Below are 26,097 nucleotides of genomic sequence, written 5' to 3'. Positions count from 1 at the left end.
AGAATACACAATGGAGAAGAGAGTCTCTTTAATAAGTGGTGCTGGTAAACTGGACAGCTACATGCAAAAGAGTGAACTGGACTACTTTCTTACACCATATACAAAATGAAACACAAAGTGAATTTAAGACTTAAAAACTGTAAGACCTGAAACTATAAATCTCCTAGAAGGAAACATTGGCAGTATACTCTTTGACATCAACCTTACCATTTTTTTTTTTTGGTATCTCTCTTCAAGCAAGGGCAACAAAAGCAAAAATAAACAAATGGGAATAAATCAAACTAAAAAGCTTTTGTACAGCAAATGAAAACACCAATGAAATGAAAATGCAATGTACTGAATGAGAGATGTTATTAAATGATATATACAATAAGGGGGTTGATATTAAAAATACAAAAAGAACTCATACAACACATTATCAAAGAACAAAAACCTCAATTAAAAATGGGCAGGGGATGTGAATAGACATTTTCTAAAGAAGATATACTGACAGCTATTAGGAACTTGAAAGGTGCTAAACATTACTAATCATCAAGGAAATGTAAATTAAAACCACACTGAGATAACCGCCTCACACATATCATATGCTATGCTATGCTAAGTCACTTCAGTTGTGTCCGACTCTATGTGACCCCAGAGATGGCAGCCCACCAGGCTCCCCTGTCCCTGGGATTCTCCAGGCAAGAACACTGGAGTGGGTTGCCATTTCCTTCTCCAAGGCATGAAAGTGAAAAGAGAAAGTGAAGTCGCTCAGTCGTGTCCAACTCTTAGCGACCCCATGGACTGCAGCCCACCAGGCTCCTCCATCCATGGGATTTTCCAGGCAAGTGTACTGGAGTGGGGTGCCATTGCCTTCTCCACACATATCATATGCTTATTATCAAAAAGACAATAAACAACAAGTGTTGGTAAGGATGTAAAGTAAAGGAAAACTCTCACACTGTCAATGGGATTGTGAACTGTTGCAACCACTTTGGAAATCAGTATGGAGTTTCCTCAAAAAACTGAAAAGAGGACTTCCCTAGTGGTCCAATGGTTGGGAGTCTGCCTGTCAATTCAGGGGACACAGGTTCAATCCCCAGTACAGGAAGATTCTTTATGCCACAGGGCAACTAAGCCCATGCACTGTAACCACTGAGCCTGAGCTCCAGCGTGCAGGTGCACAGCTATGGAAGCTCGCGTGCTCTGAAGCCTGGGCGCCACAACTACTGAATTGCACGCGCTGCGACTACGGAAGCCTGGGTGCTCCAGCACTGGGATCTGCAACAGGAGAAGCCGCCACAGTGAGAAGCTTGGCACTGCAACCAGAGCAGGCCCTGCTCACCACAGTTAGAGAAAGCCTGCAAACAGCAACAAAGATCCAGCACAGCCAAAATAAATAAATAATTTTTAAACACTGAGAAGAGAACTACCATACAACCCAGTAATTCTGCTTCTGGGTATTTATCTGAAGAAAAATAAAACAGTACTTGAAAAAGATATATGTACACCTATTATGTCACAGTACTATTTACAAAAGCCAAGATATGGAAACAATCTAAGCGTCTGTCAATGGATGAACAAATAAAGACGTGGTACATATATATAAACACACACACATGCATATATATAATGTTTTATATATACATTATTACTCAGCCATGAAAAGAAGGAATCTTGCTATTTGTGGCAACATGGATGAACATGAAGGGTATTACACTAAGTGAAATAACTCAGAAAAAAACAAATACCATATGACCTCATTTACATGTCGAACCTAAAAAACAAAAGTAACAAAATAAAACAGAAACTGACTATACATACAGAAAGCAAACAGGTGGGTGCCAGAGGGGAGACAGGTGGGGATGGATGTGAAATAGGTGAAGGGGATTAAGACATACAAAGTTCCAAATATATTAAATGAATAAGTCACAGGGACGTAATGTATACATAGAGAATACGGTCAATAACATTGTAACAACATTTACTGTGATGGGTAGTAACTGGTTTTATTGTTGCCATCATTTCATAATGTATAAAACTCATTCTCTATATTATACACCTGAAACTAATATAATAATACAGTTTAATTATAACTTTAAAAACTATGTTTATAATAATTGAAAACCAAACCAAACAACCAACCACTACACAATTAGACTAAGGTAGCTTTAAAGCAAGAAACATTCTAAAGATGAAGAGATTCAACAACCTGTCAGAGTACAATTCTAAAATAAAAATAATAATAAAGGCTCATGATATGCAAAGCAAAAATTAGCAGAGCCAAATGGAGGAAATTTTAAAACACCTCTCTCTCAGTAACAGACAATACAATAAAAGGCAACAACAAAAACAACAATAAGTAATGAAAGAGAAAATTTTAAAAGAAAATAGAAAATTTGAACCACATGATTTGAACTTTGACCTGACACACAGAAAGCACTGCACCCAACAACTGTAAAACATACGTGCTTTTCACACAACAGAAAACATTCCATAAAATATATACTGGGTACATGGTCAAAGGATTAACACCACATAGAATGTCTGAATTAAATATGTCTCTGAATGTGTCTCTGAATATGGCCCTCTAAATTAAACTAGAAACCAGTAACCAAAAGGGAACTATAGTATATCACTAGAAAATGTTTAAAACAGTTTAAAGTAAGAGTCAAAGACATATCCACAACAGAAAAATTATATAAGGTTGAGTGATTATTAAAATATTACCTATAAAAACTTATGGATATGGGATTTTCCTGTTGGTCCAGTGGTTAAAAATCTGTCTGCCAATGCAGGAGACATGGGTTCAAGCCCTGGTCTAGGAAGATCCTACATGCCATGGGGCAAGTAAGCCCGTGTGCCACAACTACTGAGCCAACAGCCGCAACTACTGAGCCCTTCTGCTGCAGCCCCTGAAGCCAATACACCTAGAGGCGGCACTCTGCAGTGAGAAGCCCACCCACCCCAACAAAGAGTAGCCCTGCTCACTGCAACTAGGGAAAGCCCATGCTCAGCCCCAAAGGCCCACCACAGTCAAACATTTAAAGATTAAAAAAAAAACACCTGTGGGTGTGAGTACTGTGTAAAAATTGTGTTGGGAGTTCCCTGGTGGTCTAGTGGTTAGCATTCATTGCTTTCACTGCAGAGGCCTGGGTTTGATTTCTAATTTGGGAACTGAGATCCCATAAGCTGTGTGATGGAACCAAAAAAAAAAAAACTTGTGCAGTACACCTATAAAATAAAAAGCAGTATCATCAAAAGTAAGGATTAAAAATCTGAAAAAAATCCATGTTAATGTTTAATAAATTTTAATATCTTGATGAAAGGAAATCTTTTCTAGGAAAATGTACATCAACAACATTACCCAAGAAAAGAACAAACATTTGAATAAAGCCACTTTAGAAGACATTCTATAGGAAACATCCCCTCTCCTGAAAGATCTAGGCCCCAATCACTTGGCATATGAAACATTTTCAAGCCTTTAAGGAACAGGTAAAGTTTCTATTATTTAAATTTCTTCAGACGAACTGTGACCCATGGACAGCTGACCCATGAGCAATGTGAGGGGTTAGGGACAATGATCCTTCACATAGTGGAAAATCTGAGTATGACTCTACAGTAGGCCCTCCACATCTGTGGTTTTGCACCCAGCGATTTAACCAACCTTGGATTATGTAGTACTATAGTATACAATACTGAAAAAAACCTGTGATTCAGTGGACCTGTACAGTACAAACCTATGTAGTTCAATGGCCAACTGTAAAATCTGCTCATTAAGTAAGATAATGCTAGCTTCTTTTCTAAAATTAAAAATGTTCAATGGCTCAAATATCACGGAAATAGGTTCTTGCTCAGTTTTGTAGCTCTTATTCAACATTACTCAGAAAAAGTAAAAAATTGTGATAGAGTCAAAAATAATTAACTTCAAATGTCTACCTAGAAAACTCAAGATAAATAACTGAAAAATAACTGGAATGAGGGAGTTCAATAAAGTGGCATCACACAAAATAGCCATTCAAAAATCAATTTTCCCATTGCCTTCTCCATATTAATCAATTAGAAAGTATAATGGTAAAAAAAAGTCCCAGTTTCAATAGCATCAAAAACTATAGTGTACCTATTCGACTTAGCAAGAAATATTCAAGACCACTATGAACCAAGTTATAATTTCCTCTTTTCAAAACATCAACAAAGATCTAAATGAATGGAGAAATACACCATTTTGCTTCTCTCAAACCATCCTCTAGATTCAATAAAATTCCAATTAAAAACAGAAAGTCCCAACTGAATTTTCATTACCATAGCACAATGATTCTAAAGATCATGTAGTTAGATAAAAATCAAGAAGCTAGCAAAAGAAGGAAAGACTTGACCTAACAGATAACAATCAACCTAGATCTATTAAGCTAGAGTAATTAAGATAATACTGTACTGGCAGAAAGAAATAAATCAATGGAACAGAGTGGTTTGTCTAGAAATATCTGGGTATTCATATGAAACTTAGGACGTATTAAAATTTGTATTTTAAATTAGTTGCAAAAGTGGAAAAGGATAGTTATTGAATAAATGATGATGGAATAAGGGCAAGTGGTTATTCATTTGAGGCCCAACCTCATGCATAAGCAAAAATTATTTATAAAGAGTATGCTATATATATATATATACACTATAAAATGAAAAGATCTTCCTTAATAATATACCAAAATAAAATATCCATAAAGAAAAGACTGAAAGATTTGACAATAAAAATATCAAAGTTTTATAGAACAAATGACTTACGAAGTTAACAGACTTCACAACTTCTTTTTAGATAAAGCACAAAAATAGCAAAAGAGATCTATGTTGTTAGAGGGCCAAAGATAGGGTTTGTTATCTTGACTTGGGGTGGGGAGGGTTAGCACTAGAAAACTAGAAAGGAACACGGGGGTGGAGACATCAGGGTCCCAGCAGTTTCTTTAACCCTGTGTTTCTTGATGTGGCTGCTGAGTACACAAGGGTGGTTCAGACAGTAATATTTTAGAGTTAACACTTAAGATATAAGTACTTTTCTGTAGGAAACTTAAAGATGGGAGTATCATAATGGAATAGTGAGAAAGGAGGATAAAGGAGATCAAGACAAAATTTCACTTTTGATTTTAAATTATCTGTATTTCATATATTTGTATATTGTCACCCTGCTTATTTAACTTATATGCAGAGTACATCATGCTGGGCTGGAAGAAGCACAAGCTGGAATTAAGATTGCCGGGAGAAATATCAATAACCTTAGATATGCAGATAACACCACCCTTATGGCAGAAAGTGAAGAGGAACTAAAAAGCCTCTTGAAGGTGAAAGAGGAGAGTGAAAAAGTTGGCTTAAAGCTCAACATTCAGAAAACGAAGATCATGGCATCTGGTCCCATCACTTCATGGGAAATAGATGGGGAAACAGTGGAAACAGTGTCAGACTTTATTTTTCTGGGCTCCAAAATCACTACAGATGGTGACTGCAGCCATGAAATTAAAACACGCTTACTCCTTGGAAGGAAAGTTATGACCAACCTAGATAGCATATTCAAAAGCAGAGACATTACTTTGCCAACAAAGGTCCGTCTAGTCAAGGCTATGGTTTTTCCTGTGGTCATGTGTGGATGTGAGAGTTGGACTGTGAAGAAGGCTGAGCGCCAAAGAATTGATGCTTTTGAACTGTGGTGTTGGAGAAGACTCTTGAGAGTCCCTTGGACTGCAAGGAGATCCAACCAGTCCATTCTGAAGGAGATCAGCCCTGGGATTTCTTTGGCAGGAATGATGCTAAAGCTGAAACTCCAGTACTTTGGCCACCTCATGCAAAGAGTTGACTCACTGGAAAAGACTCTGATGCTGGGAGGGATTGGGGGCAGGAGGAAAAGGGGACGACAGAGGATGAGATGGCTGGATGGCATCACTGACTCGATGGAAGTGAGTCTCAGTGAACTCCGGGAGTTGGTGATGGACAGGGAGGCCTGGTGTGCTGCGATTCAGGGGGTCACAAAGAGTCGAACACGACTGAGCGACTGATCTGATCTAAGTGCAATTAAGACAACTCTATAGGGCATACTCTACCTGTGAATTTAATATGCTGGAAATTTCATGTGCACCAACATTGGCTTCATCCAATTGCAAGCAAAACAAGTTTCTGGCAACGTGGACAAAATCTAAAACAGAACACATTTCGGTAAGAATACAGCACTTAACCTTATCTCAGTTAACTTTACCTTTCTCTACATGAAGTTAAAGCTATCGTTACAATAATGGTTAAAATTTAACTTACTTAAATAGGCTTAATAATAACAATAGTAGTAGCAGTAATAATAATAATAGCAGTGAATGTTTCTATAACTGCCTCAAATGCTAGGAATGGCACTTTGTAGTTTCATCTCCAGAATTTTCTGAGATAGGCCCTCTAAACCTCTGCATTTTACTATCTAGGGCTAAGATAAGTTAACTTGGCAAGTAAGTAGCAAAGCAAGATTCCATTTAAGATCTGACTGAAAGTCATATGCTCTTGATTGTTATATAACACTGCCTAATGTCTACCTAGCCAACTATAAGTTTCCTGAGACATGGGGTGTGACATGTTCATCTAGTGGTAGTTGCTGGACTGCTGGAGGGCAGGGAAAAGCGTACCTAATTGCTCCTTACACAGATTCCTAACAACTCTGTTCTAAATGCCCTGCCTACACCCAGCCTTAAGTACCTGATGCTCTCAATTCCTAAACCTTTCCAGGAATCAGCTTGCTCTCTGGTGTGATTCCCCTATCTTTTCAAACACTTGGGCTTTACATGCCTCTGCTCACTAACTCATTTACTGTTCTCATTTACTTTCTGTCCTTATTCACTGTGGTTGTACATGTATTTCTGTTTCTTGTTCTCATTATTTTGTGATGATTTTCAAAAGGAGAGGGGATCAAATATATCTTTTTTTATCACTTCAAAACCCCAAATTTCGTTCTTTAGCAATGCTAATGCTTTTAGAATGATACAATGTTGCATCTACTCTATAAAAAATAATTAAATTCTTACTGCTGTCAAGGATACAAAAAACAGTTACATTCAAACATACTAGTGGCAGAATAAATATGTGTGTAAAATGTCTCTGAAAAACAATTTATTAATACATGTGAAAAGTCTAAGCCACTTGTGGGAATTTATCCTAAGAGAAAGAAGAAAAAAAGCTATATTAAATATAGAATTATTTATATTATCAGTTAATGAAAAACCATCAAAATTTCCAATAGTGCAAAGTCTATGATATTATTATATCATATTGGTTGAAAACATTTATGCAACAAATTAAAAACAGAACATAACATGATAGAATGATATTTTAAAGCTGAAAGATTCTAAGAAAGTTCTCCTTTCTGCTGACTCAGTTAGGCCAATAATTCTGAGTTTTTAGAATACTGTATAAGGCGTTATGTGCATGCTCAGTCACTTCAGTTGTGTCTGACTCTTTGTGACCCCCGTGGACTGTATATAGCTATCCAGGCTTCTCTGTCTATGAGATTCTCTAGGCAAGAATACTGGAGTGGGTTGCCAGGCCCTCCTCCAGGGGATCTTCATGACCCAGGGATCAAACCCACGTCTCCTGCTTTGCAGGTAGATCATTTACCGCTGAGCCACCAATGAAGTCCCACCGTTTAAGGAACCTGACATATTAATAGATGTGGTTTTTGTTTTCCTTTATTTACTTCTAAAGAAGAGGCACTCTTAATAAATGTGGGCCACAACAACTCTTTGACCAAGTTTCTGTGATGATGCAACCTAACGTTGCATGATGAACTTAACCTTACCTCCAAAAGACACCGTCCCCTTTGTGTCTACTTGTACTTGTTGTCTCAGGGCTTGGTGTTGTTCTTTTGTGGGCTGAATTCCAAGATAATTTAGAGCCTGGAATGGAAAGGATGTATGTGAAGCAATTTTTCTAATCTCCAAAGAATAAAACTTCATTACACATTATTTTATAACCCAGTGAAAAGAATCAATATCAGGAACAGTGACCATGATCAAAAAAAGTCTGATAACTATTTATGGATTAATTTTCCATAAAAAACTAGCTTCTTGATCTTCCACCACCTCACTTTTTCCCCCAAGGAAAGCTAGCACTTTAGCGAGTATCAAATTTATAAGCATATCCCTAGAACCAAATTCAAACTATTTGTTAGTTTTTAAAAATATGTGACAAAGAAGAAGAAAAGTGCAAGGAAATCTTAACAAATCTGACAATGTAGACTTTTGTTTGATATCTTGTACTTGAGACCAGAATTAAGGTTGCCAAGAATTGGGTCGAATACAAAATATTCTAATTTTTGGTTTGTTTATGGGCAAGCTTACACAGATAATAAACTAAAAAGCATTCTCTGGAACCCACTTCTCTCTCCTGTCTCTTTTTAGTACCCATAGCTGGTTAAAATTTCAGAGACTGATAGTTGTATTACTATTTCAATGTTCAGTCTCTCCTTGTTCTTTAGTAACAGAACCACAACTTCTAGCTAAAAACATCATCATTTAGCTAAGAGATACTTCGCAGCCTCCTTTTCAGCTTGATGAGGCCATGTGACCATGTACTAGCCAAGGAGACGGAAGGCACACTTGCAGGGGACTTCTAGCGAGTCTTTCAAAAGTAGGGGTAGGTGCTTCTTGTCCCTTTTCCTTCTCCCTTTAGTCTTAATTAAAAGAAAAGGGGAAAAAAAAAAGAATGAAGGAAGGAAAAGAAAGGGGGTAAGAAAGAAAAGATTGCTGGAATTTAAGTAGTTATCTTGGTTCATGAGCTACCTCAATAAAGATGGTGGAGCAGAAAGATAGAAAGAAACCTCCATGCCAGCCCTGGATTATCTTCTTTCAGGTTTCTTTTTGGTTTAAGATAAACAAAACTCTAATGGAAATCACTGTTGGTTTATATTAAAAGGTTATATATAGCAAAATATAACTGTAAACTGGTGCATAAAATCTAAAAAATGACCTATTATTAGATTCTGGCAAGAACATCAAAACTAAAATGAAGGTAAAAGTTAATACTAGTAATTGCTCTTTATATATTGCTTCCTCCTTTGAAATCTGCTTAGTCATCCATCACTTCATTTACCAAGTATTTATTTAGTGTTTACTATTTGTTATGCACTTTGGGCTCCAAAATCACTGCAGATGGTGACTGCAGCCATGAAATTAAAAGACGTTTAATCCTTAGAAGAAAAGTTATGACCAACCTAGATAGCATATTGAAAAGCAGAGACATTACTTTGCCAACAAAGGTCCATCTAATCAAGGCTACGGTTTTTCCTGTGGTCATGTATGGATGCGAGAGTTGGACTGTGAAGAAAGCTGAGTACCAAAGAATTGATGCTTTGGAACTGTGATGTTGGAGAAGACTCTTGAGAGTCCCTTGGACTGCAAGGAGATCCAACCAGTCCATTCTAAAGGAGATCAGCCCTAGGATTTCTTTGGAAGGAATGATGCTGAAGCTGAAACTCCAGTACTTTGGCTACCTCATGCAAAGAGTTGACTCATTTGGAAAGACTCTGATGCTGGGAAGGATTGGGGGCAGGAGGAGAAGGGGACGACAGAGGATGAGATGGCTGGATGGCATCACCAACTCGATGGACGTGAGTTTGAGTGAACCTTGGGAGTTGGTGATGGACAGGGAGGCCTGGCGTGCTGCGATTCATGGGGTCGCAAAGAGTCAGACACGACTGAGCGACTGAACTGAACTCAACTCAACTGAAACTATGCAGAGGGACATACCAACAAGATACAGCCACTACCTACCATCATCTCTATGGTGAAAAGAACATATAAATAAATGTAATTAGTGTACTATGCAATTTAATAAAGTGGGTACAGGGTATGTGTGCTGATTCGCTCAGTCATGTCTGACTCTTTGAGAACCCATGGACTGCAGCCAGCCAGACTCCCACAGCAAATAAACTGGTCAACGTATAGATGGCTAGGTGTAGCAAGAAAAGGACACAAGAGGCAGGGAAAACATCAAGAGATTTCTTCAAAAGTGATTCTAGAGCTTAAGTCAGCATCATCTGCCTGCCCTGTCTACACAATCATAGTCTTGCATACAAAATAATGATTCTTAACTTTTGATAGTCTTTTCCTTTAATCATAAAAAATATTCCAAATGCAGCAAAAAGGAAAAAAAAAAAAGTAAAGACAATGATACAAAGAACACTTATTTACCTGCTGTCAAATAGACACTCATTGATATCTGCCGATTTAAGAAATAAACATCATACACCTGGCTGAAAGCTTTCTCCATCGTTTCTCAGCAGGAACCACTACCCTAAAGCTAAGGTATCCTTCCTGTTCAGGATTTGAGGCCACTACATTTCTTCCCTAATAACACGCACTCTGGTATATTTATGATTTCACACAGTATAAGACAAAGGATAGCCTTACAAATTATTTTTATCTTTTACCTCAGTGTTATAGTTTAATATTGAACATACTGACAAAAACTGGAGTGTGATAACAGCAAATGTTATTAAGAAGGTAGAAGAATAGAAGTGCTTATATACTAGTATTGTGCAAAAATTGGTACAACCAGTTTGGAGAACAATTTTACAGTATCTAAGAAAGTTGACAGTGCATGTATCCTATGATGAGGAGACATGTAAAATGTAATTATAAAAAACAGACTGGATTAATTCTAAAAAGTCCATGAATCAGAGAATGGATAATAATAATAGATTAATCCAGTTGAACACCATTTAAATTTTTAAAAAGTGAACTATTTGTTATCACACTTTATTTTTGTCAGTATGTTGATTATGGAATAGTATGTTGTTTGTTCATTTGTATTCTCCTAACTATTGATACAAGTAAGATTTCTTTACATATTTACTAGCAATGTCTTTGACATTACTTATTTAGAAGTATATTTAAAATTTTCATATATAACAATTTAGGAAGTATTTTCTCTCTCTTTTTTTTTTAGTGAGTCCTAATTTGGTTGCATTCTCCAAACTGTAAAAACCCAAAATGTCCTGAGACGTTGCCAAATGTCCCCTGAGGCAAAACACCTGCATCCCTGACCTTAAGAACCACTGTGCCAGAGATGAACACTGTTTGTCAACTGGTGTATCAGTTTTCCTGACTTCTGTGAATATCGGAAAAGGCAATGGCACTCCACTCCAGTACTCTTGCCTGGAAAATCCTATGGACAGAGGAGCCTGGCAGGCTGCAGTCCATGGGGTCGCTGAGGGTCCGACATGACTGAGCGACTTCACTTCACTTTTCACTTTCATGCATTGGAGAAGGAAATGGCAACCGATTCCAGTGTTCTTGCCTGGAGAATCCCAGGGATGGGGGAGCCTGGTGGGCTGCTGTCTATAGGGCCGCAGAATCGGACACGACTGAAGCGACGTAGCAGCAGCAGCAGCAGCTTCTATGAATATAGAATCTATATATTTAGAAAAATAAATAATGTATCTTTTTGCCAAAATTAAACTACATACAGTGCTTTCTATTCTGTCTTCGTGTCCAACTCTTCGCGACCTCATGGACTATAGCCTGCCAGGCCTCCCAGACCTCATCTTCTCCTGAACTTTACCCAAGTTCATGTCCATTGCATCAGTGATGCCATCCAGCCATCTCATCCTCTGATGCCCTCTTCTCCTTCTGCCCTCAGTTTTTCCCAGTGTCAGGGACTTTTCCAATGTGTCGGTTGTTCGCATTAGATGACCAAAATACTGGAGTTTCAGCTTCAGCATTAGTCCCTCCAACAAGTATTCAGGGTTGATTTCCCTTAAAATTGACTGGTTTGATCTCCTTGCTGTCCAATGGGCTTTCAGGAGTCCTCTCCAGCACCACAGTTCAAAGGCATCAGTTCTTTGGTGTTCTGTCTTCTTTATGGTCCAGCTCTCACAACCGTATGTGACCACTGGGAAGACCACTGCCTTGATGGTATGGACCTATGTCGGATGAGTAATGTCTTACTTTTCAACATCCTGTCTAGGTTTGTCATAGTTTTCCTGCTAAGAAGCAACGTCTTCTGATTTCATGGCCACAGTCACCATCTGCAGTGATTTTACAACACAAGAGGAAATCTGTCACTACTTCCACCTTTTCCCCTTCTATTTGCCATGAAAGAATGGGGCTGGATGCCATGATCAGTTTTTTTTTTTTTTTTTTAATATTTAGTCTTAAGCCTTAAGCTGGCTCTTTCACTGTCTTCCTTCACCCTCATCAAGAGGTTCCTTAGCTCCTCTTTGCTTTCTGCCATTAGAGAGGTTATCATCTGCATATCTGAGGTTTATTTTTCTCCTGCCTATCTTGAATCCAGCTTGTAACTCATGCAGCCGGGCATTTCTCATGATGTGCTCAGGTATAGGTTAAATAAACAGGATGACAGCAGACAACCCTGTTGTACTCCTTTCTCAATCTTGAACCATTAAGTCTGGTATTCCCATCTCTTTAAGAGCTTTCCACAGTTTATGATCCACACAGTCAAAGGCTTTAGCACAGTCAATGAAACAGAGGTAAGACGTTTTTCTGGAATTCCCTTGCTTTCTCTATTATCCGGTGAATGTTGGAAATCTGATTTCTGGTTCCTCTGCCTTTTTTAAACCCAGCTTGGACACCTGGAAGTTCTTGGTTCACAAAATGCTGAAGCCTAGCACACAAGATTTTAAGCATGACCTTACTAGCATGGAAGATGAGTGCAACTGTCTAATGGTTAGCACGTTCTTTAGTACCACCCTTCTTGGAAACTGGGATAAGGACTGACCTTTTGCAGTCCTGTGGCCACTGCTGCGTCTTCCAGATTTGCTGACATATTGAGTGCAACACCTTGATGACATCATCCTTTAAGGTTCTGAATTGTCCGACTGGAATTCCATCGCATCCACTAGCTTTATTAACAGCAGTGCTTCCAAAGGCCCACTTGACTTTGCTCTCCATAATCTCTGGCTCTGGGTGACTGACCACACGACTGAAGCAATCTGGTTCATTAAGCTCTTTTCTGTATAGTTCTTCCATGTATTCTTACCATCTCTTCTTGATCTCTTCAGTGTCTACTAGGTCTCTACCATTTCTGTCCTTTATTGTGCCCATCTTTGCACAAAATGTTGCCTTCATGTTTCTAATTTTCCTGAAGAGATCTCCAGTCTTTCCCCTTATTTATTTTTTCTAGTTTTATGCACTGTTCATTTAATAAGGCCTTCGTGTCTCTCCGTGCTATTCTTTGGAACTCTTCATTTAGTTGGATATGCTTTTCCCTTTCTCCCTTTTCACTTTTTGTCTTTCTTCAGCTATTTGTAAAGCCTCCTCAGATAACTGCTTTGCCTTCTTGCTTTTCTTTTCCTTTGAGATGGTTTTGATCGCTGCCTCCTATAAAATATTACCTATCTCTGTTCATAGTTCAAAATTATTAAAATACTAGATAGAAAATAACAAATCACGTTGTTTTCACACCTTATTCAAGATTCCACTTTGAATCCAGTCACTGAGCAGCTCTAGCTGCATGCAACAAATTCTGACAAATTCTCTTCTCTGTTACAAACGTTTTCTAATTTTTCTAATTTTCCTTGTTATGGCTTCTTAGATACACCCATCATTTAAAAGTGGACATTTAATTTCCAAATACATGAGATTTTTAAAGTACCTTTGATATTAATTTCTCATTACATGCTTTCTTCTCCGCAATCATCCTCTGTGTTTCTTCAGCTTTTCAACTTTATTGAGACTTTCAATGGCTAAGTCAAAGATCTCTCCTGGTAAATGTCATATTGCACTTAAAAATATGTGGGTTATTTTCAAATAGCTTTTGATGTTGATTTCTAACATAATTCAGACTCTGTATGATTTCAATAGATTTAGACCATGACATTTTTGCACCTTGTTTTATATTCCTGGGTATGTTAAAGTGTCTCCTGGTTTACAGTCTATACGAATTTGAATAGAATTCATATCCTGCCATTGTGTGAAAATATAATAAATCTTAATTATGTTGAATTGGTTCATAGTGCTTTACAGGTCTACTATATCATTCTACTTTTCTGTCTATTCATTCTATTAATTTTTGAGAGTTTGATATTGAAACTCCAACTATTAATAAAAATTTTAGTTTATGTACTTAAAAGTAATTGTAGTATATATTGGAATAATATGTAACTTTGTTCTGCATTTTCTAATTCTCCTGTAAATGTGTTATCATACTTTTACTATTTAAATAACAAAAAAGAAAGAAAAAGAAAAAATAAATTAGAAACTCAATGGTTAAGTGAGGTTAGGAGGTGACTGCAAAGAAAGTGAATTAGAGAAACAATGCCTCACTAAAGTCAAATAGTGGGTAATTATAAGCATGTAAGCTTGGAAGAAAAGTTATGACCAACCTAGATAGCATACTGAAAAGCAGAGACATTACTTTGTCAACAAAGGTCTGTCTAGTCAAGGCTATGGTTTTTCCAGTAGTCATGTATGGATGCAAGAGTTGGACTGTGAGGAAAGCTAAGCGCCGAAGAATTGATGCTTTTGAACTGTGGTGTTGGAGAAGACTCTTGAGAGTCCCTTGGACTGCAAGGAGATCCAACCAGTCCATTTTAAAGGAGATCAGCCCTGGGTGTGCTTTGGAAGGAATGATGCTAAAGCTGAAACTCCAGTACTTTGGCCACCTCATGCGAAGAATTGATTCATTGGAAAAGACTCCGATGCTGGGAGGGATTGGGGGCAGGAGGAGAAGGGGACGACAGAGGATGAGATGGCTGGATGGCATCACTGACTCAATAGACGTGAGTTTGAGTGAACTCCGGGAGATGGTGATGGACAGGGAGGCCTGGCGTGCTGCGATTCATGGGGTCGCAAAGAGTTGGACATGACTGAGCGACTGAACTGAACTGAAGCTGGGAAGGGCTAATCAGAGTTAAAGTGTTAAGTATATAAGTACCTTGTATGTCTGAAAGAAAGGTAAAGATTCTGATTAAGACTAAGTTCAAGATGAATGTTAAAATTTTAAGGTAACCAATAAGATTACCAAGAAAAGACTTAATTTCTAAACATGATGGAGAAGAATAAAAATAAAATGCAAAAACCAATGACCAAAAAATCAAACATAATCAAACCAAAAAAATACAGTAAAGATGGAGGGGGGGGGAAAGGGATTTAAAAAAGTAACAAAGAAAAATTTAAAATTAAGACAGGATAAAGAAGTAAAAATGCATTATAATAAGATTAACTGTAAAGTATATGGAACAATGGAAACACTTCCATAAGACTGGTAGGAATGAAAATTTGTACAGTTACTTTAAGAAAAAAAATACAACAATCGAACAATTAGTTTCTGAGTATACACTATGAGTCAAATGCTTTTCTAGGAGATGAGGAAACAGAAGGAAAATTTTAACAGTAACTTAAGCAAAGCTGAAAGCAAACACTTTGATCTCGTTAATATTTTAGCAATTAACTTGTGAAAAGCATATAAATGATACTCAACATTTGGAATAGCATTACCTATTGAGGAAAGAGGTATATATGATCAAGAAGAAAGGCACAGGCAATGTTAAAGATTCTCATTCTTACCTGGGTGGTGGGTACATGTGTATTTGTTTTATTATTCTTTAAACTTTAGACATAAAATTCAATCATTCTTGCATATAGTTAATATTTTCATATAAAGAAATAAAAACAATTTTATAAAAATAATGCAAATAAAATATCCATCACAGAAGGTACTCAGTATACAGTGGTTCTTATTATATTAAGCAATAATAATACTGAAAAATGCAATTAACTACAGTGTAAATTGCTCCTGAGCTAAACGGTAACAGATGAAAGTTTTGCTGAAAGTAAAATTTACTCTGGAAGAACACAGCATGTCAGTGAGGGAGGTAAGCTCATAAATTTACACTGGAAGTAATTTGATGGGAGATGAAGATGGCAGAGTAGGAGGACATGGAGCTCACCTCTTTTCACAAGCACATAAAAAATACATTGACATATGGAACAATTCTCAAGGAAAAATAACTGGGAACTGGTATAAGGACTTTCATACAACTGATACTGAAAGAAAGATAATGGCTAACTGTGTAGGACAGGAAGAGAAGTGATAGGGTTGGGACCTATGCCTGTGGTTGGGAACTTAGAGGAAAAGAGAGATCACATGGACGGACATTCATCCTGGAAGTGAGTGGGCTGAACCACAGACTGGGTGCCCCAGTCCCGGTCTGGGGAGACACAAGCCTCCGTGGGTACTGGGAGAACTGCAAGAATAGACAGAAAGGGTAGAGGAGCCTAGAGTCCACTCAAGAGGAGTGGGCAGGTACTAGCGCAGGATGGAGAGAGGTCTGCCCTAGCAGCTGCCGCCTTGCTGTGCTCCTCAGTCCAAGCAGAGAGAACACCCAGTCCCACTCACTCTACGTCACAGCATGTACTGGACCTGGGGCACCCAAGACCTGGGAAAAGACTTGGCTTAGGGATGCAGAGGTGACCTGGGGGTGCAGGGTGTAGCCCAGGTAGGCAGTGGTGGCTTGCTCAAGAAGTGCCCCCAAAACAGCCCACATTTAGGACGGTAGCATGGGGGCAGACTTCCTGTGCCTGCCTCGCTAAGTATACTGGCCTACACTGAGCAAACACCCCAGCTCGGCTCACTCTAAGCCACAGGACAGCACTAGATCTGTGGGGACCACGACCAGGGAAAGGGGCGAATGTGGGTTGCATCTGAGCAGGGGTGCTGTTGTCTGCAGAGGCAGACTTAGACCTCTGTAAATATACAGGCCCACTTGCTGCAGGACTCCCCTCCTTTGGGGCAAAGGCCCCAGTGCAAGAAGTAAAAATACATACTAAGGGAAACAGCCAGTTCTAGCCTGACCTTCAGGGATTCTGCTTTGGCAACATGGGAGCAAATCCTGCCCCTGACAAGGTGGTGACATTCAGTGAGCAGAGAAGTCCCATCTCATACCCTGTGCAGGCTCTAGCTCCTCCATCACCAGCCACACCCCCTACCAAAGTGACAGGAGCCAGCACAGCCTGAGGAAAGATGTGATAGGCACCCGTATCAAATCCAGCCCTCCCACTAAAGATACTGGGCACATGCAGTCTGCATAGGGATGCTCTCACATAAGAATACTCCCTCAAGACCACAACAGGTACATTGTTCATCTAAATTCACAAAGACAGAGAAAATTAAAATGAAAAAACAGAGGAACTACTCTCAAATGAAAGAGTAAGAGAAAATCCCTGCAGAAAGTAAATAATGAAACAGAAATAATTTTCCAGATAAAGACTTTAAAACATTGCTAACTGAATTAGGGAAAATAATTTATCTAAACACAGATCATTTGAACAAGGAACTAGAAAATATAAAAAACATACAGTTGAAAACAGATAATTAATTAAATATCTGAAATTAAAAAAAAAAAAACTCTAGAAGAAATGGATGCAAACTAAATGACACAGAAAAATGCATTTGTGATCTGGAAGATATAATAATGGAAATCATCCAATCAAAATAGCAGTTAGAAAGGCAAATTTTAAAAAGTAATATATGACATCTTTGGGATAACACTAAGTATGCCAATATTCACATTATAGGGTTTCCTATAATGTGAGAAGAGAAGCGAGAGGAAAAACGGATATCAAAAGTATATGTGATTAAGTTGTGGCTGTAAGATTTCCCAGACTGAAGGAAGGAAACATTATCTGGGCATAGGCAGCACAGAGGTTCATTAAAAAGATGCACCCAAACATACCTATGGTAAGATATGCCATAATTAAAATGGTAAAAGTTAAAGAGACAGTTCTAAAAGCAGCAAGAAAAAAACAAAGAGTCGTATACAAGGGAAATATCCATAAGGCTAACAGTTGATTTTTTTGTAGAAACTTTGCCAGTAAGAAGGGAGTAGCATGTATATTCAAAATGTGGAGACTCTACCCAACCATATTGTCATGTAGAAAAAAAGGAGAGATGATTTCTCAGATAAGCAAAAACTGAATGAATTCAGTAATACCAGATCTACCCTTAAAAAAAAATGCTGAAGGATCTTTTCTAAGATGCCTCTAAGGAAATAAGCATCTATAGGAAAGGATAAAGCCCATTAGAAAAGACAGATATATAATAGAGATCACAGTTTACTTAAATAAACCAATATGTGGATTAAAAGATAAAAAACTATAAAAGCAACTCTATTGTAGATAGTTAAGGGATAAACATTAACATGTAAAATTTGAGATCAAAACCAAATATGGGGGAGGAGAGAAAAAAATGTAGGTCTTCCAGAACACATTTGAATTTAAATGTCTTTCAGTTTAAATGAAGTAGATATAACTTTGGCTCAACATACATGAATCCCATGGTAACCTCAGAGCAAAAACTTACAAACCACAATGGGAAAAGCAAAAAAAGAAGAAATACAGAAGAGCTACAAAAACGACAAAAAAATAAGTGATAAGATGGCAGTAAGTAATTTCAGTTCAGTTCAGTTGCTCAGGTGTGTCTGACTCTTTGCAACCGCATGGACTGCACCACTCTAGGCTTCCCTGTCCATCACCGACTCCTAGAGCCTATCAATAATTACTGTAAATGTCAATAGAATAAACACTCCAATCAAAAGACATAGGATGGCTGATTGGATAAAAATACAAAATCCTTCAATACACTGTCTAGAAAAGAATCACTTCAGGGTTAAAGACACATACAGACTGAAAGTGAGGGGATAGAAAATAGCTATTCCATGCAAAATGAAAATGCCAAGAAAGTGGTAGCAGTGTGTGTATCAGACAAAACAGACTTTAAAAGAAAGGTTATCACAAAAGACAAAGAAGAACACTGTTAAGTCGCTCGCTCAGTCGTGTCCGACTCTTTTGTGACCCCGTGTACTGTAGCCCACCAGGCTCCTCCATCCATGGGATTCTCCAGGCAAGAATACTGGAGTGGGTTGCCATTTCCTTCTCCAGGGGATCTTCCTGACCCAGGGATTGAACCCAGGTCTCTCGCATTGCAGGCAGATGCTTTGACCCCTGAGCCACCAGGGAAGCCCTATGTAATAATAAAGGAATCAATATAAGAAGATATTACACTCATTAACGTATGCACCTAATAATGGGAGGACCTAAATATATAAAGCAAATATTAACAGAGACAAATGAAGAAAATAACAATAGTACAATAACAGTGAACTTTAACATCCTGCTGACATTAATGGACAAATTATCCAAACAGAAAATCAATAATTGGTCCAATAATCAATAGGACCTATTGATTAGGTCCTAATTGTCCTTATTATCCTAATTGTTATTAGGACCTAATCAATAGGTCCTATTGATTAGTACCCAATCAATAAGGTCCTAGAGTTGGATTTAATTGATACCTACAGGACACTTCATTCCCCCCAAAGGAAGCATATGCATTCTCTGCAAGTACGCATGAAATGTTCTCTATGACAGATCACATACTCAACACAAAATAAATCTGAACAAATCTAAAAAATTACATCAAGCATCTTTTCTGACCACAGTGGTCTTAAACTAGGAATCAACCACAGAAAGAAAAATACAAAAAGAATAAACACATGGAGACTAAACAACATGCTATTAAAATGGGTCAATGATGAAATCAAAGAGAAATTAGAAAACACCTCAAAACAAATAAAAATGAAAATATAACTTTATAAAATCTTTGAGATCTTTAAAAGGAAAAAAAAAAAAAAACAAAACCAAAAACAGTTCTAAGAGGGAAGTTCACAGTGATACAGGTCTTTCTCAAGAAATAAACAACCTAACTTACCACCCACAAGAATTAGCAGAAGAACAAACAAAGCCAAAGCCAAAGCCAAAGCCAGCAGAAGGAAGGAAATTATTATTTCCACAGAGGAAATAAAATAGAGATTAAAAAAAAAGACAATTAAAGGATACATAAAATTGACAAATGTGTATCCTGGCTCACCAAGAAGAAAAAAGAGGACCCAAATAAACAAATTAAGAAATGAAACAGGTGAAATAATAACTGACACCACAGAAATACAAAAAATCATGAGAATACTATAAACAGTTATATGCCAATAAACTGGACACCCTAGAAGAAACAGACAAATTTCTAGAAACATATAACCTGCTAAGACTGAGTCAAGAAGACAACAGACAATTTGAACAATCACTAGAAATAAAATAGAATCTGTAATAAAAATAATAGAATCTGCAAACAAACGTCCAGGACCAACCAAACAGCTTCACCGGGGAATTCTACCAAACATATAAAGAACTTATACTTATCCTTCTCGAGCTATTTCAAAACATTTGAAGAGGAGGGAGCACTCCCAAATTCATTCTACAAGGCCACCACTACTGTGATATCAAAACCAGACAAAGATGTCTCAAAAAAATTATGTGTCAATATCATCGATGAATACAGATGCAAAATCCTCAAAAAATATTAGCAAACCAAATCCAATAATACATAAAAAAGTTTATACACCGTGATTAAGTTGGATTCATTCCAGGGGCACAAAGATGATTCAGTGTATGCAAATCAATCAATGGGATATACCACATTAGCCAAAGGAAAGATAAAAATCACATGATCACCTCAAAAGACGCAAAAAAGCACATGACAAAATACAACATCCATTCATGATTAAAACTTGCATCAAAGTGGATATAGAAAGAACACATCTGAACATAGTAAAGGCCATTTGCAACAAACACAAACCCAAGATAATACTAACTGATGAAAAGCTAAATTACTTCATGCTAAATTCAGGAACATGACAAGAATGCCCACTGTAACCACTTCTTCTTAAATATTAAAACTTCTAACCACAGCAATAAGACAAGAAAGAGAAATGAAAGGTATCCAAGTTGAAAGTGAAAACATAAAACTGTCACCATTTGCAGATGACATCTGAGAGTCATCTGTTCTATAGAAAGAAAACCCTAAAGTCTCTACAGAAAACTTTTAGAACTAATAAATGATTTTAACAAGGTAGTAGGAAACAAGATTAATATACAGAATTATGTTGTGGTCTATAAACTAATAATGAAATATCAGAAAGAGAATCCTTTTAAAATCCATATCAGAAAGAAAAAAATACCTAGGAATAATCTTACAGTGAAAGTATACTCTGAAAACTAATAAAACAACAACGAAGGAAATTGAAGTTGATATAAAGTAGAGTAAGAGATTTATAGATTTAATTCAATCTCTATGAAAATATCAGGACATTTTCACTGTACTAGAAGAAACAATCATAAAATTCATATAGAAACAGGAAAGACCCCAAATGGCCAAATCATCTATAACAAAGGAGTAAGAACATACAATGGAGAAAAGATCATCTCTTAACAAGTGGTTCTGGAAAAACCGAAGTCACATGTAAAATTATGAGATTAGAACACTCTGTCACACCATATACAAAAATAAACTCAAAATGGTTTAAAGACCTAATGTAAGAACAGAAACCATAAAACTCCAAGAAGAGAACACAGGGTGAATACTCTTTGACATAAATTATAGGAATATTATTTTTAATCAGACTCCTAAGGCAAAAGAAATAAAAGCAAAAATAAACAAATGCAACCTAATTAAATTTAAAAGCTTTTGTCCAACAAAGGAAACCATAAACAAAATGAAAAGACAACCTATGGAATGGGAAAAAATATTTGTAAATGATGCAACAGACAAGGGATTAATATCCTAAACAAATAAAAAATTCATAAACTCAGTATCAGAAAAAAAAAGACAACTCAATCAAAAAATGGACAGAACACAGAACCTGAATAACCATTTCTCCAAAGAAGATATACAGACAGCTAATAGGCACATGGAAGGACACTCAACAATACTAATTACAAGAAAAATGCAAATCCAAACAATAAAGAGATAATCAGTTCACTCTCGTCAGAATGACTTACCATTGAAAAGGCCTACAAATAATGAATGTTGCAAGGAGATGGACAAACGGGAACCCTTTTACAACTGTTAAAAGCAGTGTAAACAGGTGCTGAAACTTTGGAAAATAGTAAATAGCTTCCTCAAAAAACCGAAATTAGAACTACCATATATGATTCACCAGCTCTACTCCTGGGTATTTATTGGGAAAAAAAATGAAAACACTAATTCAAAAAGATACATTCACCCTAATGTTCAGAACAGCACTATTTATAACAGCTATGTCATGTAAGCAACCCAAGTGCCTCTGAACAGATGACTGGATTAAGAAGATGGGTATGTGCTTGTGTTTGTGTGAGTGTACATCTCATGGAATACTACTCAGCCATGAAAAATGAAATCCTGCCATTTGCAGCAACATGGATGGACCTAGAGAATATGCTTAGTGAAATAAGTCAGACAAATACATGAATTATACGATACCACATTTGGAATCGAAAATACAATACAAACATATATGCAAAACAGACTCAAAGGTATAGAAAACAAATTTATGATTATCAAAGAGGAGAGGAAAGGGGGGAATTAGGGACAAATCTCAGGTATGGGATTAATAGATATAAGCTGCTATATATAAAAGAGATGAACAGCAAAGATTTACTGTATAGCACAAGGAATTATAGTCATTTTATAATAACCTATAATGGAGTATAATCTGCAAAAATTCTGAATTACAATGCGAGATACTTGAAGCTAATATAATACTGTAAATCCACTACACTTCAATTAGAAAAATGAATTTCAGGTAATGTATCTTTGATTAAAAATAAGTTCCAATAATTTCTTGAATAACTAATTTTAAACTGTAAATAAAAACGCAAATTTGTCAGACACATAAATGTCCTTAACTTTTTCTGATATCCAAAAAATGATGAATTTTAAAACTGTCACTTCTTAATATATTAGTCACGTACTTCCCAACCTAATACAAAGACCACCTCATTAACTATGTTCAGACACTGGGTACCACTGCTCACTACATATTTATTCAAATGTTATAGAAATGGCAAGAGTAAAGTAAACATCAGTGAAATGGCATCTGTAACCCAAAGCATCTTTCTCAGGTACAAAAATATAGATAGCAAGGAGGTGCAATAATTTTTCACCTTCAAGCCAACTAAAAAGTATATCCTTATTTCTATGTTTAAACATACCTACTTATAAGTTTAACAATGGGATCAAACAAGACACACAGTATTAGTTCAGTGTTAGAAATTACTTTCCAGTATATCCTGATATAAAACTGTCTCCCTACACTATACTAAAACATGTAGGAGTTCATGGAAACAATGCCCCAGAAACATACATTTCACAGATAATTTCCTCATCAAATTCTAACTTCTCTGCCTTTCTTAAAAATTGTACCCTGCCCCCGCCAATTTTTTGTTAACCTGTTCTGTTAAGAAAAATGATGGATAAGGAAGAAAATAAGATAACTGGGACATTGTTTCTTAAAATAAATAGCAACCCAGAAAAGAAAAAAATTGTACTGCTTTGGCTAATGACTTAATAACCACACAATCAGTCAACACCTTTTCCTTGTGAAATATTTTATATTACCAATTTCCTAGATACTATATGTAAATACTTATAGGAAACAGAGTAAAAAGATAGAATTTTATTACAAACACTTGAACACATTTATCAATAAATAGGAAATATGTTAAAAATGTAATGGACAATAAAGTTGAATCTGTCTACAAAGTAGCAACTAAAATAGAAGGATCTATTTCAAATTAAACTGATACAGATATTAATACATTAATATGCAACTATTCAAAAAGGTAAGAGTAACTCAGAAAACATGGGTGGATAGAAGATAAAACAGATTTTAGAAAAAAAATTTATTGCATGAAATTTAGTTTCAAACTCTGAGAACAAAGACTGCTCTACTAAATACAGTCACTGAAAATATCTGGAATAAAAGCAGGGAAGAATGTAGGTTACACAGAATGTAGGTTTCCTTGGCTATAAAACTAATTTTATTTTGCTACAAAAATAATCAATTTGCTTAGGCTAAAAGGAGGACTAAAAGTGGAATACCGATTCAATATGCAAGCAACTTGGAATCAATACAAATTTAGATGATTTTCGTATCTCTAAGAAAATTAATCATTTTTTTAAAGTATGTGCTAGAAAAATTTAACTAGCTTAATTCAAGGACTAAACACTGCCAGGTAAAGTCATTAGCTGAATAATTTTCTCCTTATCCAGAGGAATGATTAGTATTAAACCTCAGATATTCCAAAATGTATAAAACAGCAATATCATTAAAAAACAGTCGTTATTTATTTTTAGATATTAACAGATATGGTTTTAAACCTCAAACATTCTATTTTTTGATGATGTTAATGTTACTGATTGTAAAACTTGCCATTATCCAGAACTTACATTTCAGCCACAAAAAGAAAGTAAAACACAGAAAAAGATACTCAGGATTTTGAAGACACAAGGGAGACATATCAAGTATCTAATTAATGAGAAAATTTTATACAGCACAAATCAGATTGGTGTGGTGGTACAGATTTAAGTAGTGGTACAAAGAGATTGCAAGCGTTCACTCGCTGATAAAACACAGAAGATTTCAGGGTACTGTAAAGTGATGTTCAATGCTACAGATGAGCAAAAATGGCAGTTTTGGCCTAAACTATAAACATTAGCAAGAAACTGGACAAAGGAGTTGGAACTGAGTCAGAATTTGAACAATGAGTAAGATTCAAACTGGTGTTGATAAAGGTATTATTAGAGGACCATGCAAAGGTCTGAATATGTGCGTGAATGTTAATGCATAATTACTCTAGCTATGCATTTTTATACTCTTCCTAAATATAAAAAATCATTATCCACAAAAACTGCCAGGAAAGTAGAGGCTGTGAACCCTTAGCACTATATCCATTTTCATATTTAAAAAACAAACGAACAACCCAAAAACCTCCATATATTTTTGCTGTCAGCTCCCAGGTAACCTGAGAGGAAAAGTTTTAAAATCTTTTTCTGCTTATAATTTTTCTTTTTTAATCACCTTGTTTCTTTTATAAATAGAAATTCTCAATATAAACTTATCCTCTATATGATTTTTTGGGTACATTGCTACCATTTTCTTTTTATCTAGTAGGTTTATATTTTGTTGTTTAGGATTTAGCTTCCCTTCACTTTTTCAAAAATTGAGTAATGGGGTATTACTTCCTTGTACTTATTGCCATTACAGGTTTGAAGTCTAATTAACTGCAAATAGATAACTCAAGAAACTAATGGCTCCAATCTTTTATCCTCACAAAGAATGACAATACTTCCTTGCTATAGTTTCACGGAAGAAAGATGAAAAAATTTCAAGTATTTACCATTTCCAGTTTCTCCACCTTAACGCGGACAGACGGATTTAGGGAAATCTTCTTTCCTTGTGGCCCATAGTTATCAGTCCAAGCAGGGGCAATATCTAAGAGACAACAGGGTACACATTAATTGGAAATTTAATTGGAATAGAACTTTTCATTTGACAGGAGGTGTTCTTGGCTCCTGCTGTTCAGTAAGAATTCTGGCTAATCAGTTGGCAGCTTTCACTTTTGTTTTCATTATTTTTTGTTCTTTAAATCTACAATGTATCATATAAACCAGCTTCACTTAAGCCTTAAAAGACGTGGTCTAAAAAGAGTAGCCAATTATGCCTTAAGTCCCACAGAAATATTAATTTAAAATACAAACATACATCCCACCACTTACCCTGTCATCATAATGCCTTATTAATTGCAAAATGAAAAGTATTTTTTTTCTTCCAAACTTAGTAAAATCATATTAGAAATTCAAAAAGGTCATAATTTCTCTTTGGCAAAAGTAGTCTGCTATATGAGTTCTGAAGGTACTATGGAAAAAACTCACAAATGCAAACTGTTTCAAGGTTGCACATAAAGTATGATTAGTCTGAGGACTTCTTGAACTGAAAATCCTATTTCTTATTTTACCGAAGGACTGTATTTTGAGGAGCATAAATGATTCTCAAGAGTTGAGTGTCATGCACCTCTCACCCACTCTCTAACGCCTTCCCAGTATACCCTGACTATTTAGACAAGCTCTATCCTTGCTTTATGAGTAAAAACCAGGTGTCCCAAGAGACTAGAATTTGAAAAATTATTTGCCTTAATATGCCACATTTTCTCAGATTTCTGCAATTCATGTCAATCCTTGTATCTAAATTGTCACCATTCTAAATACACT

At 36.4% G+C, this 26,097-nt stretch overlaps 1 protein-coding gene across 9 annotated transcripts in view; it reads right to left on the bottom strand.

Moving 5' to 3' along the window:
* STXBP4 (syntaxin binding protein 4) overlaps positions 1 to 26,097 on the bottom strand; it is a 247,550-nt gene that overhangs the window by 164,987 nt on the left and 56,466 nt on the right. For all 9 annotated transcript variants that reach the window (XR_003030692.2, XR_009491553.1, XM_059878162.1 and 6 more), the window contains 3 exon segments: positions 25,227 to 25,321; positions 7,796 to 7,892; positions 6,066 to 6,157 (listed from right to left, as the gene is read on the bottom strand). Coding sequence is in view for 7 of the 9 variants with exons in the window: in XM_059878162.1 (XP_059734145.1) it covers positions 6,066 to 6,157; positions 7,796 to 7,892; positions 25,227 to 25,321 (284 nt within the window). In the remaining 2 variants the exon portion in view is untranslated.

The sequence above is a fragment of the Bos taurus genome, chromosome 19 (genome assembly GCF_002263795.3).
Source record: "Bos taurus isolate L1 Dominette 01449 registration number 42190680 breed Hereford chromosome 19, ARS-UCD2.0, whole genome shotgun sequence".
In the NCBI taxonomy this organism is placed as follows: domain Eukaryota; kingdom Metazoa; phylum Chordata; class Mammalia; order Artiodactyla; family Bovidae; genus Bos; species Bos taurus.
This window is presented reverse-complemented; position numbering and strand designations above follow the sequence as displayed.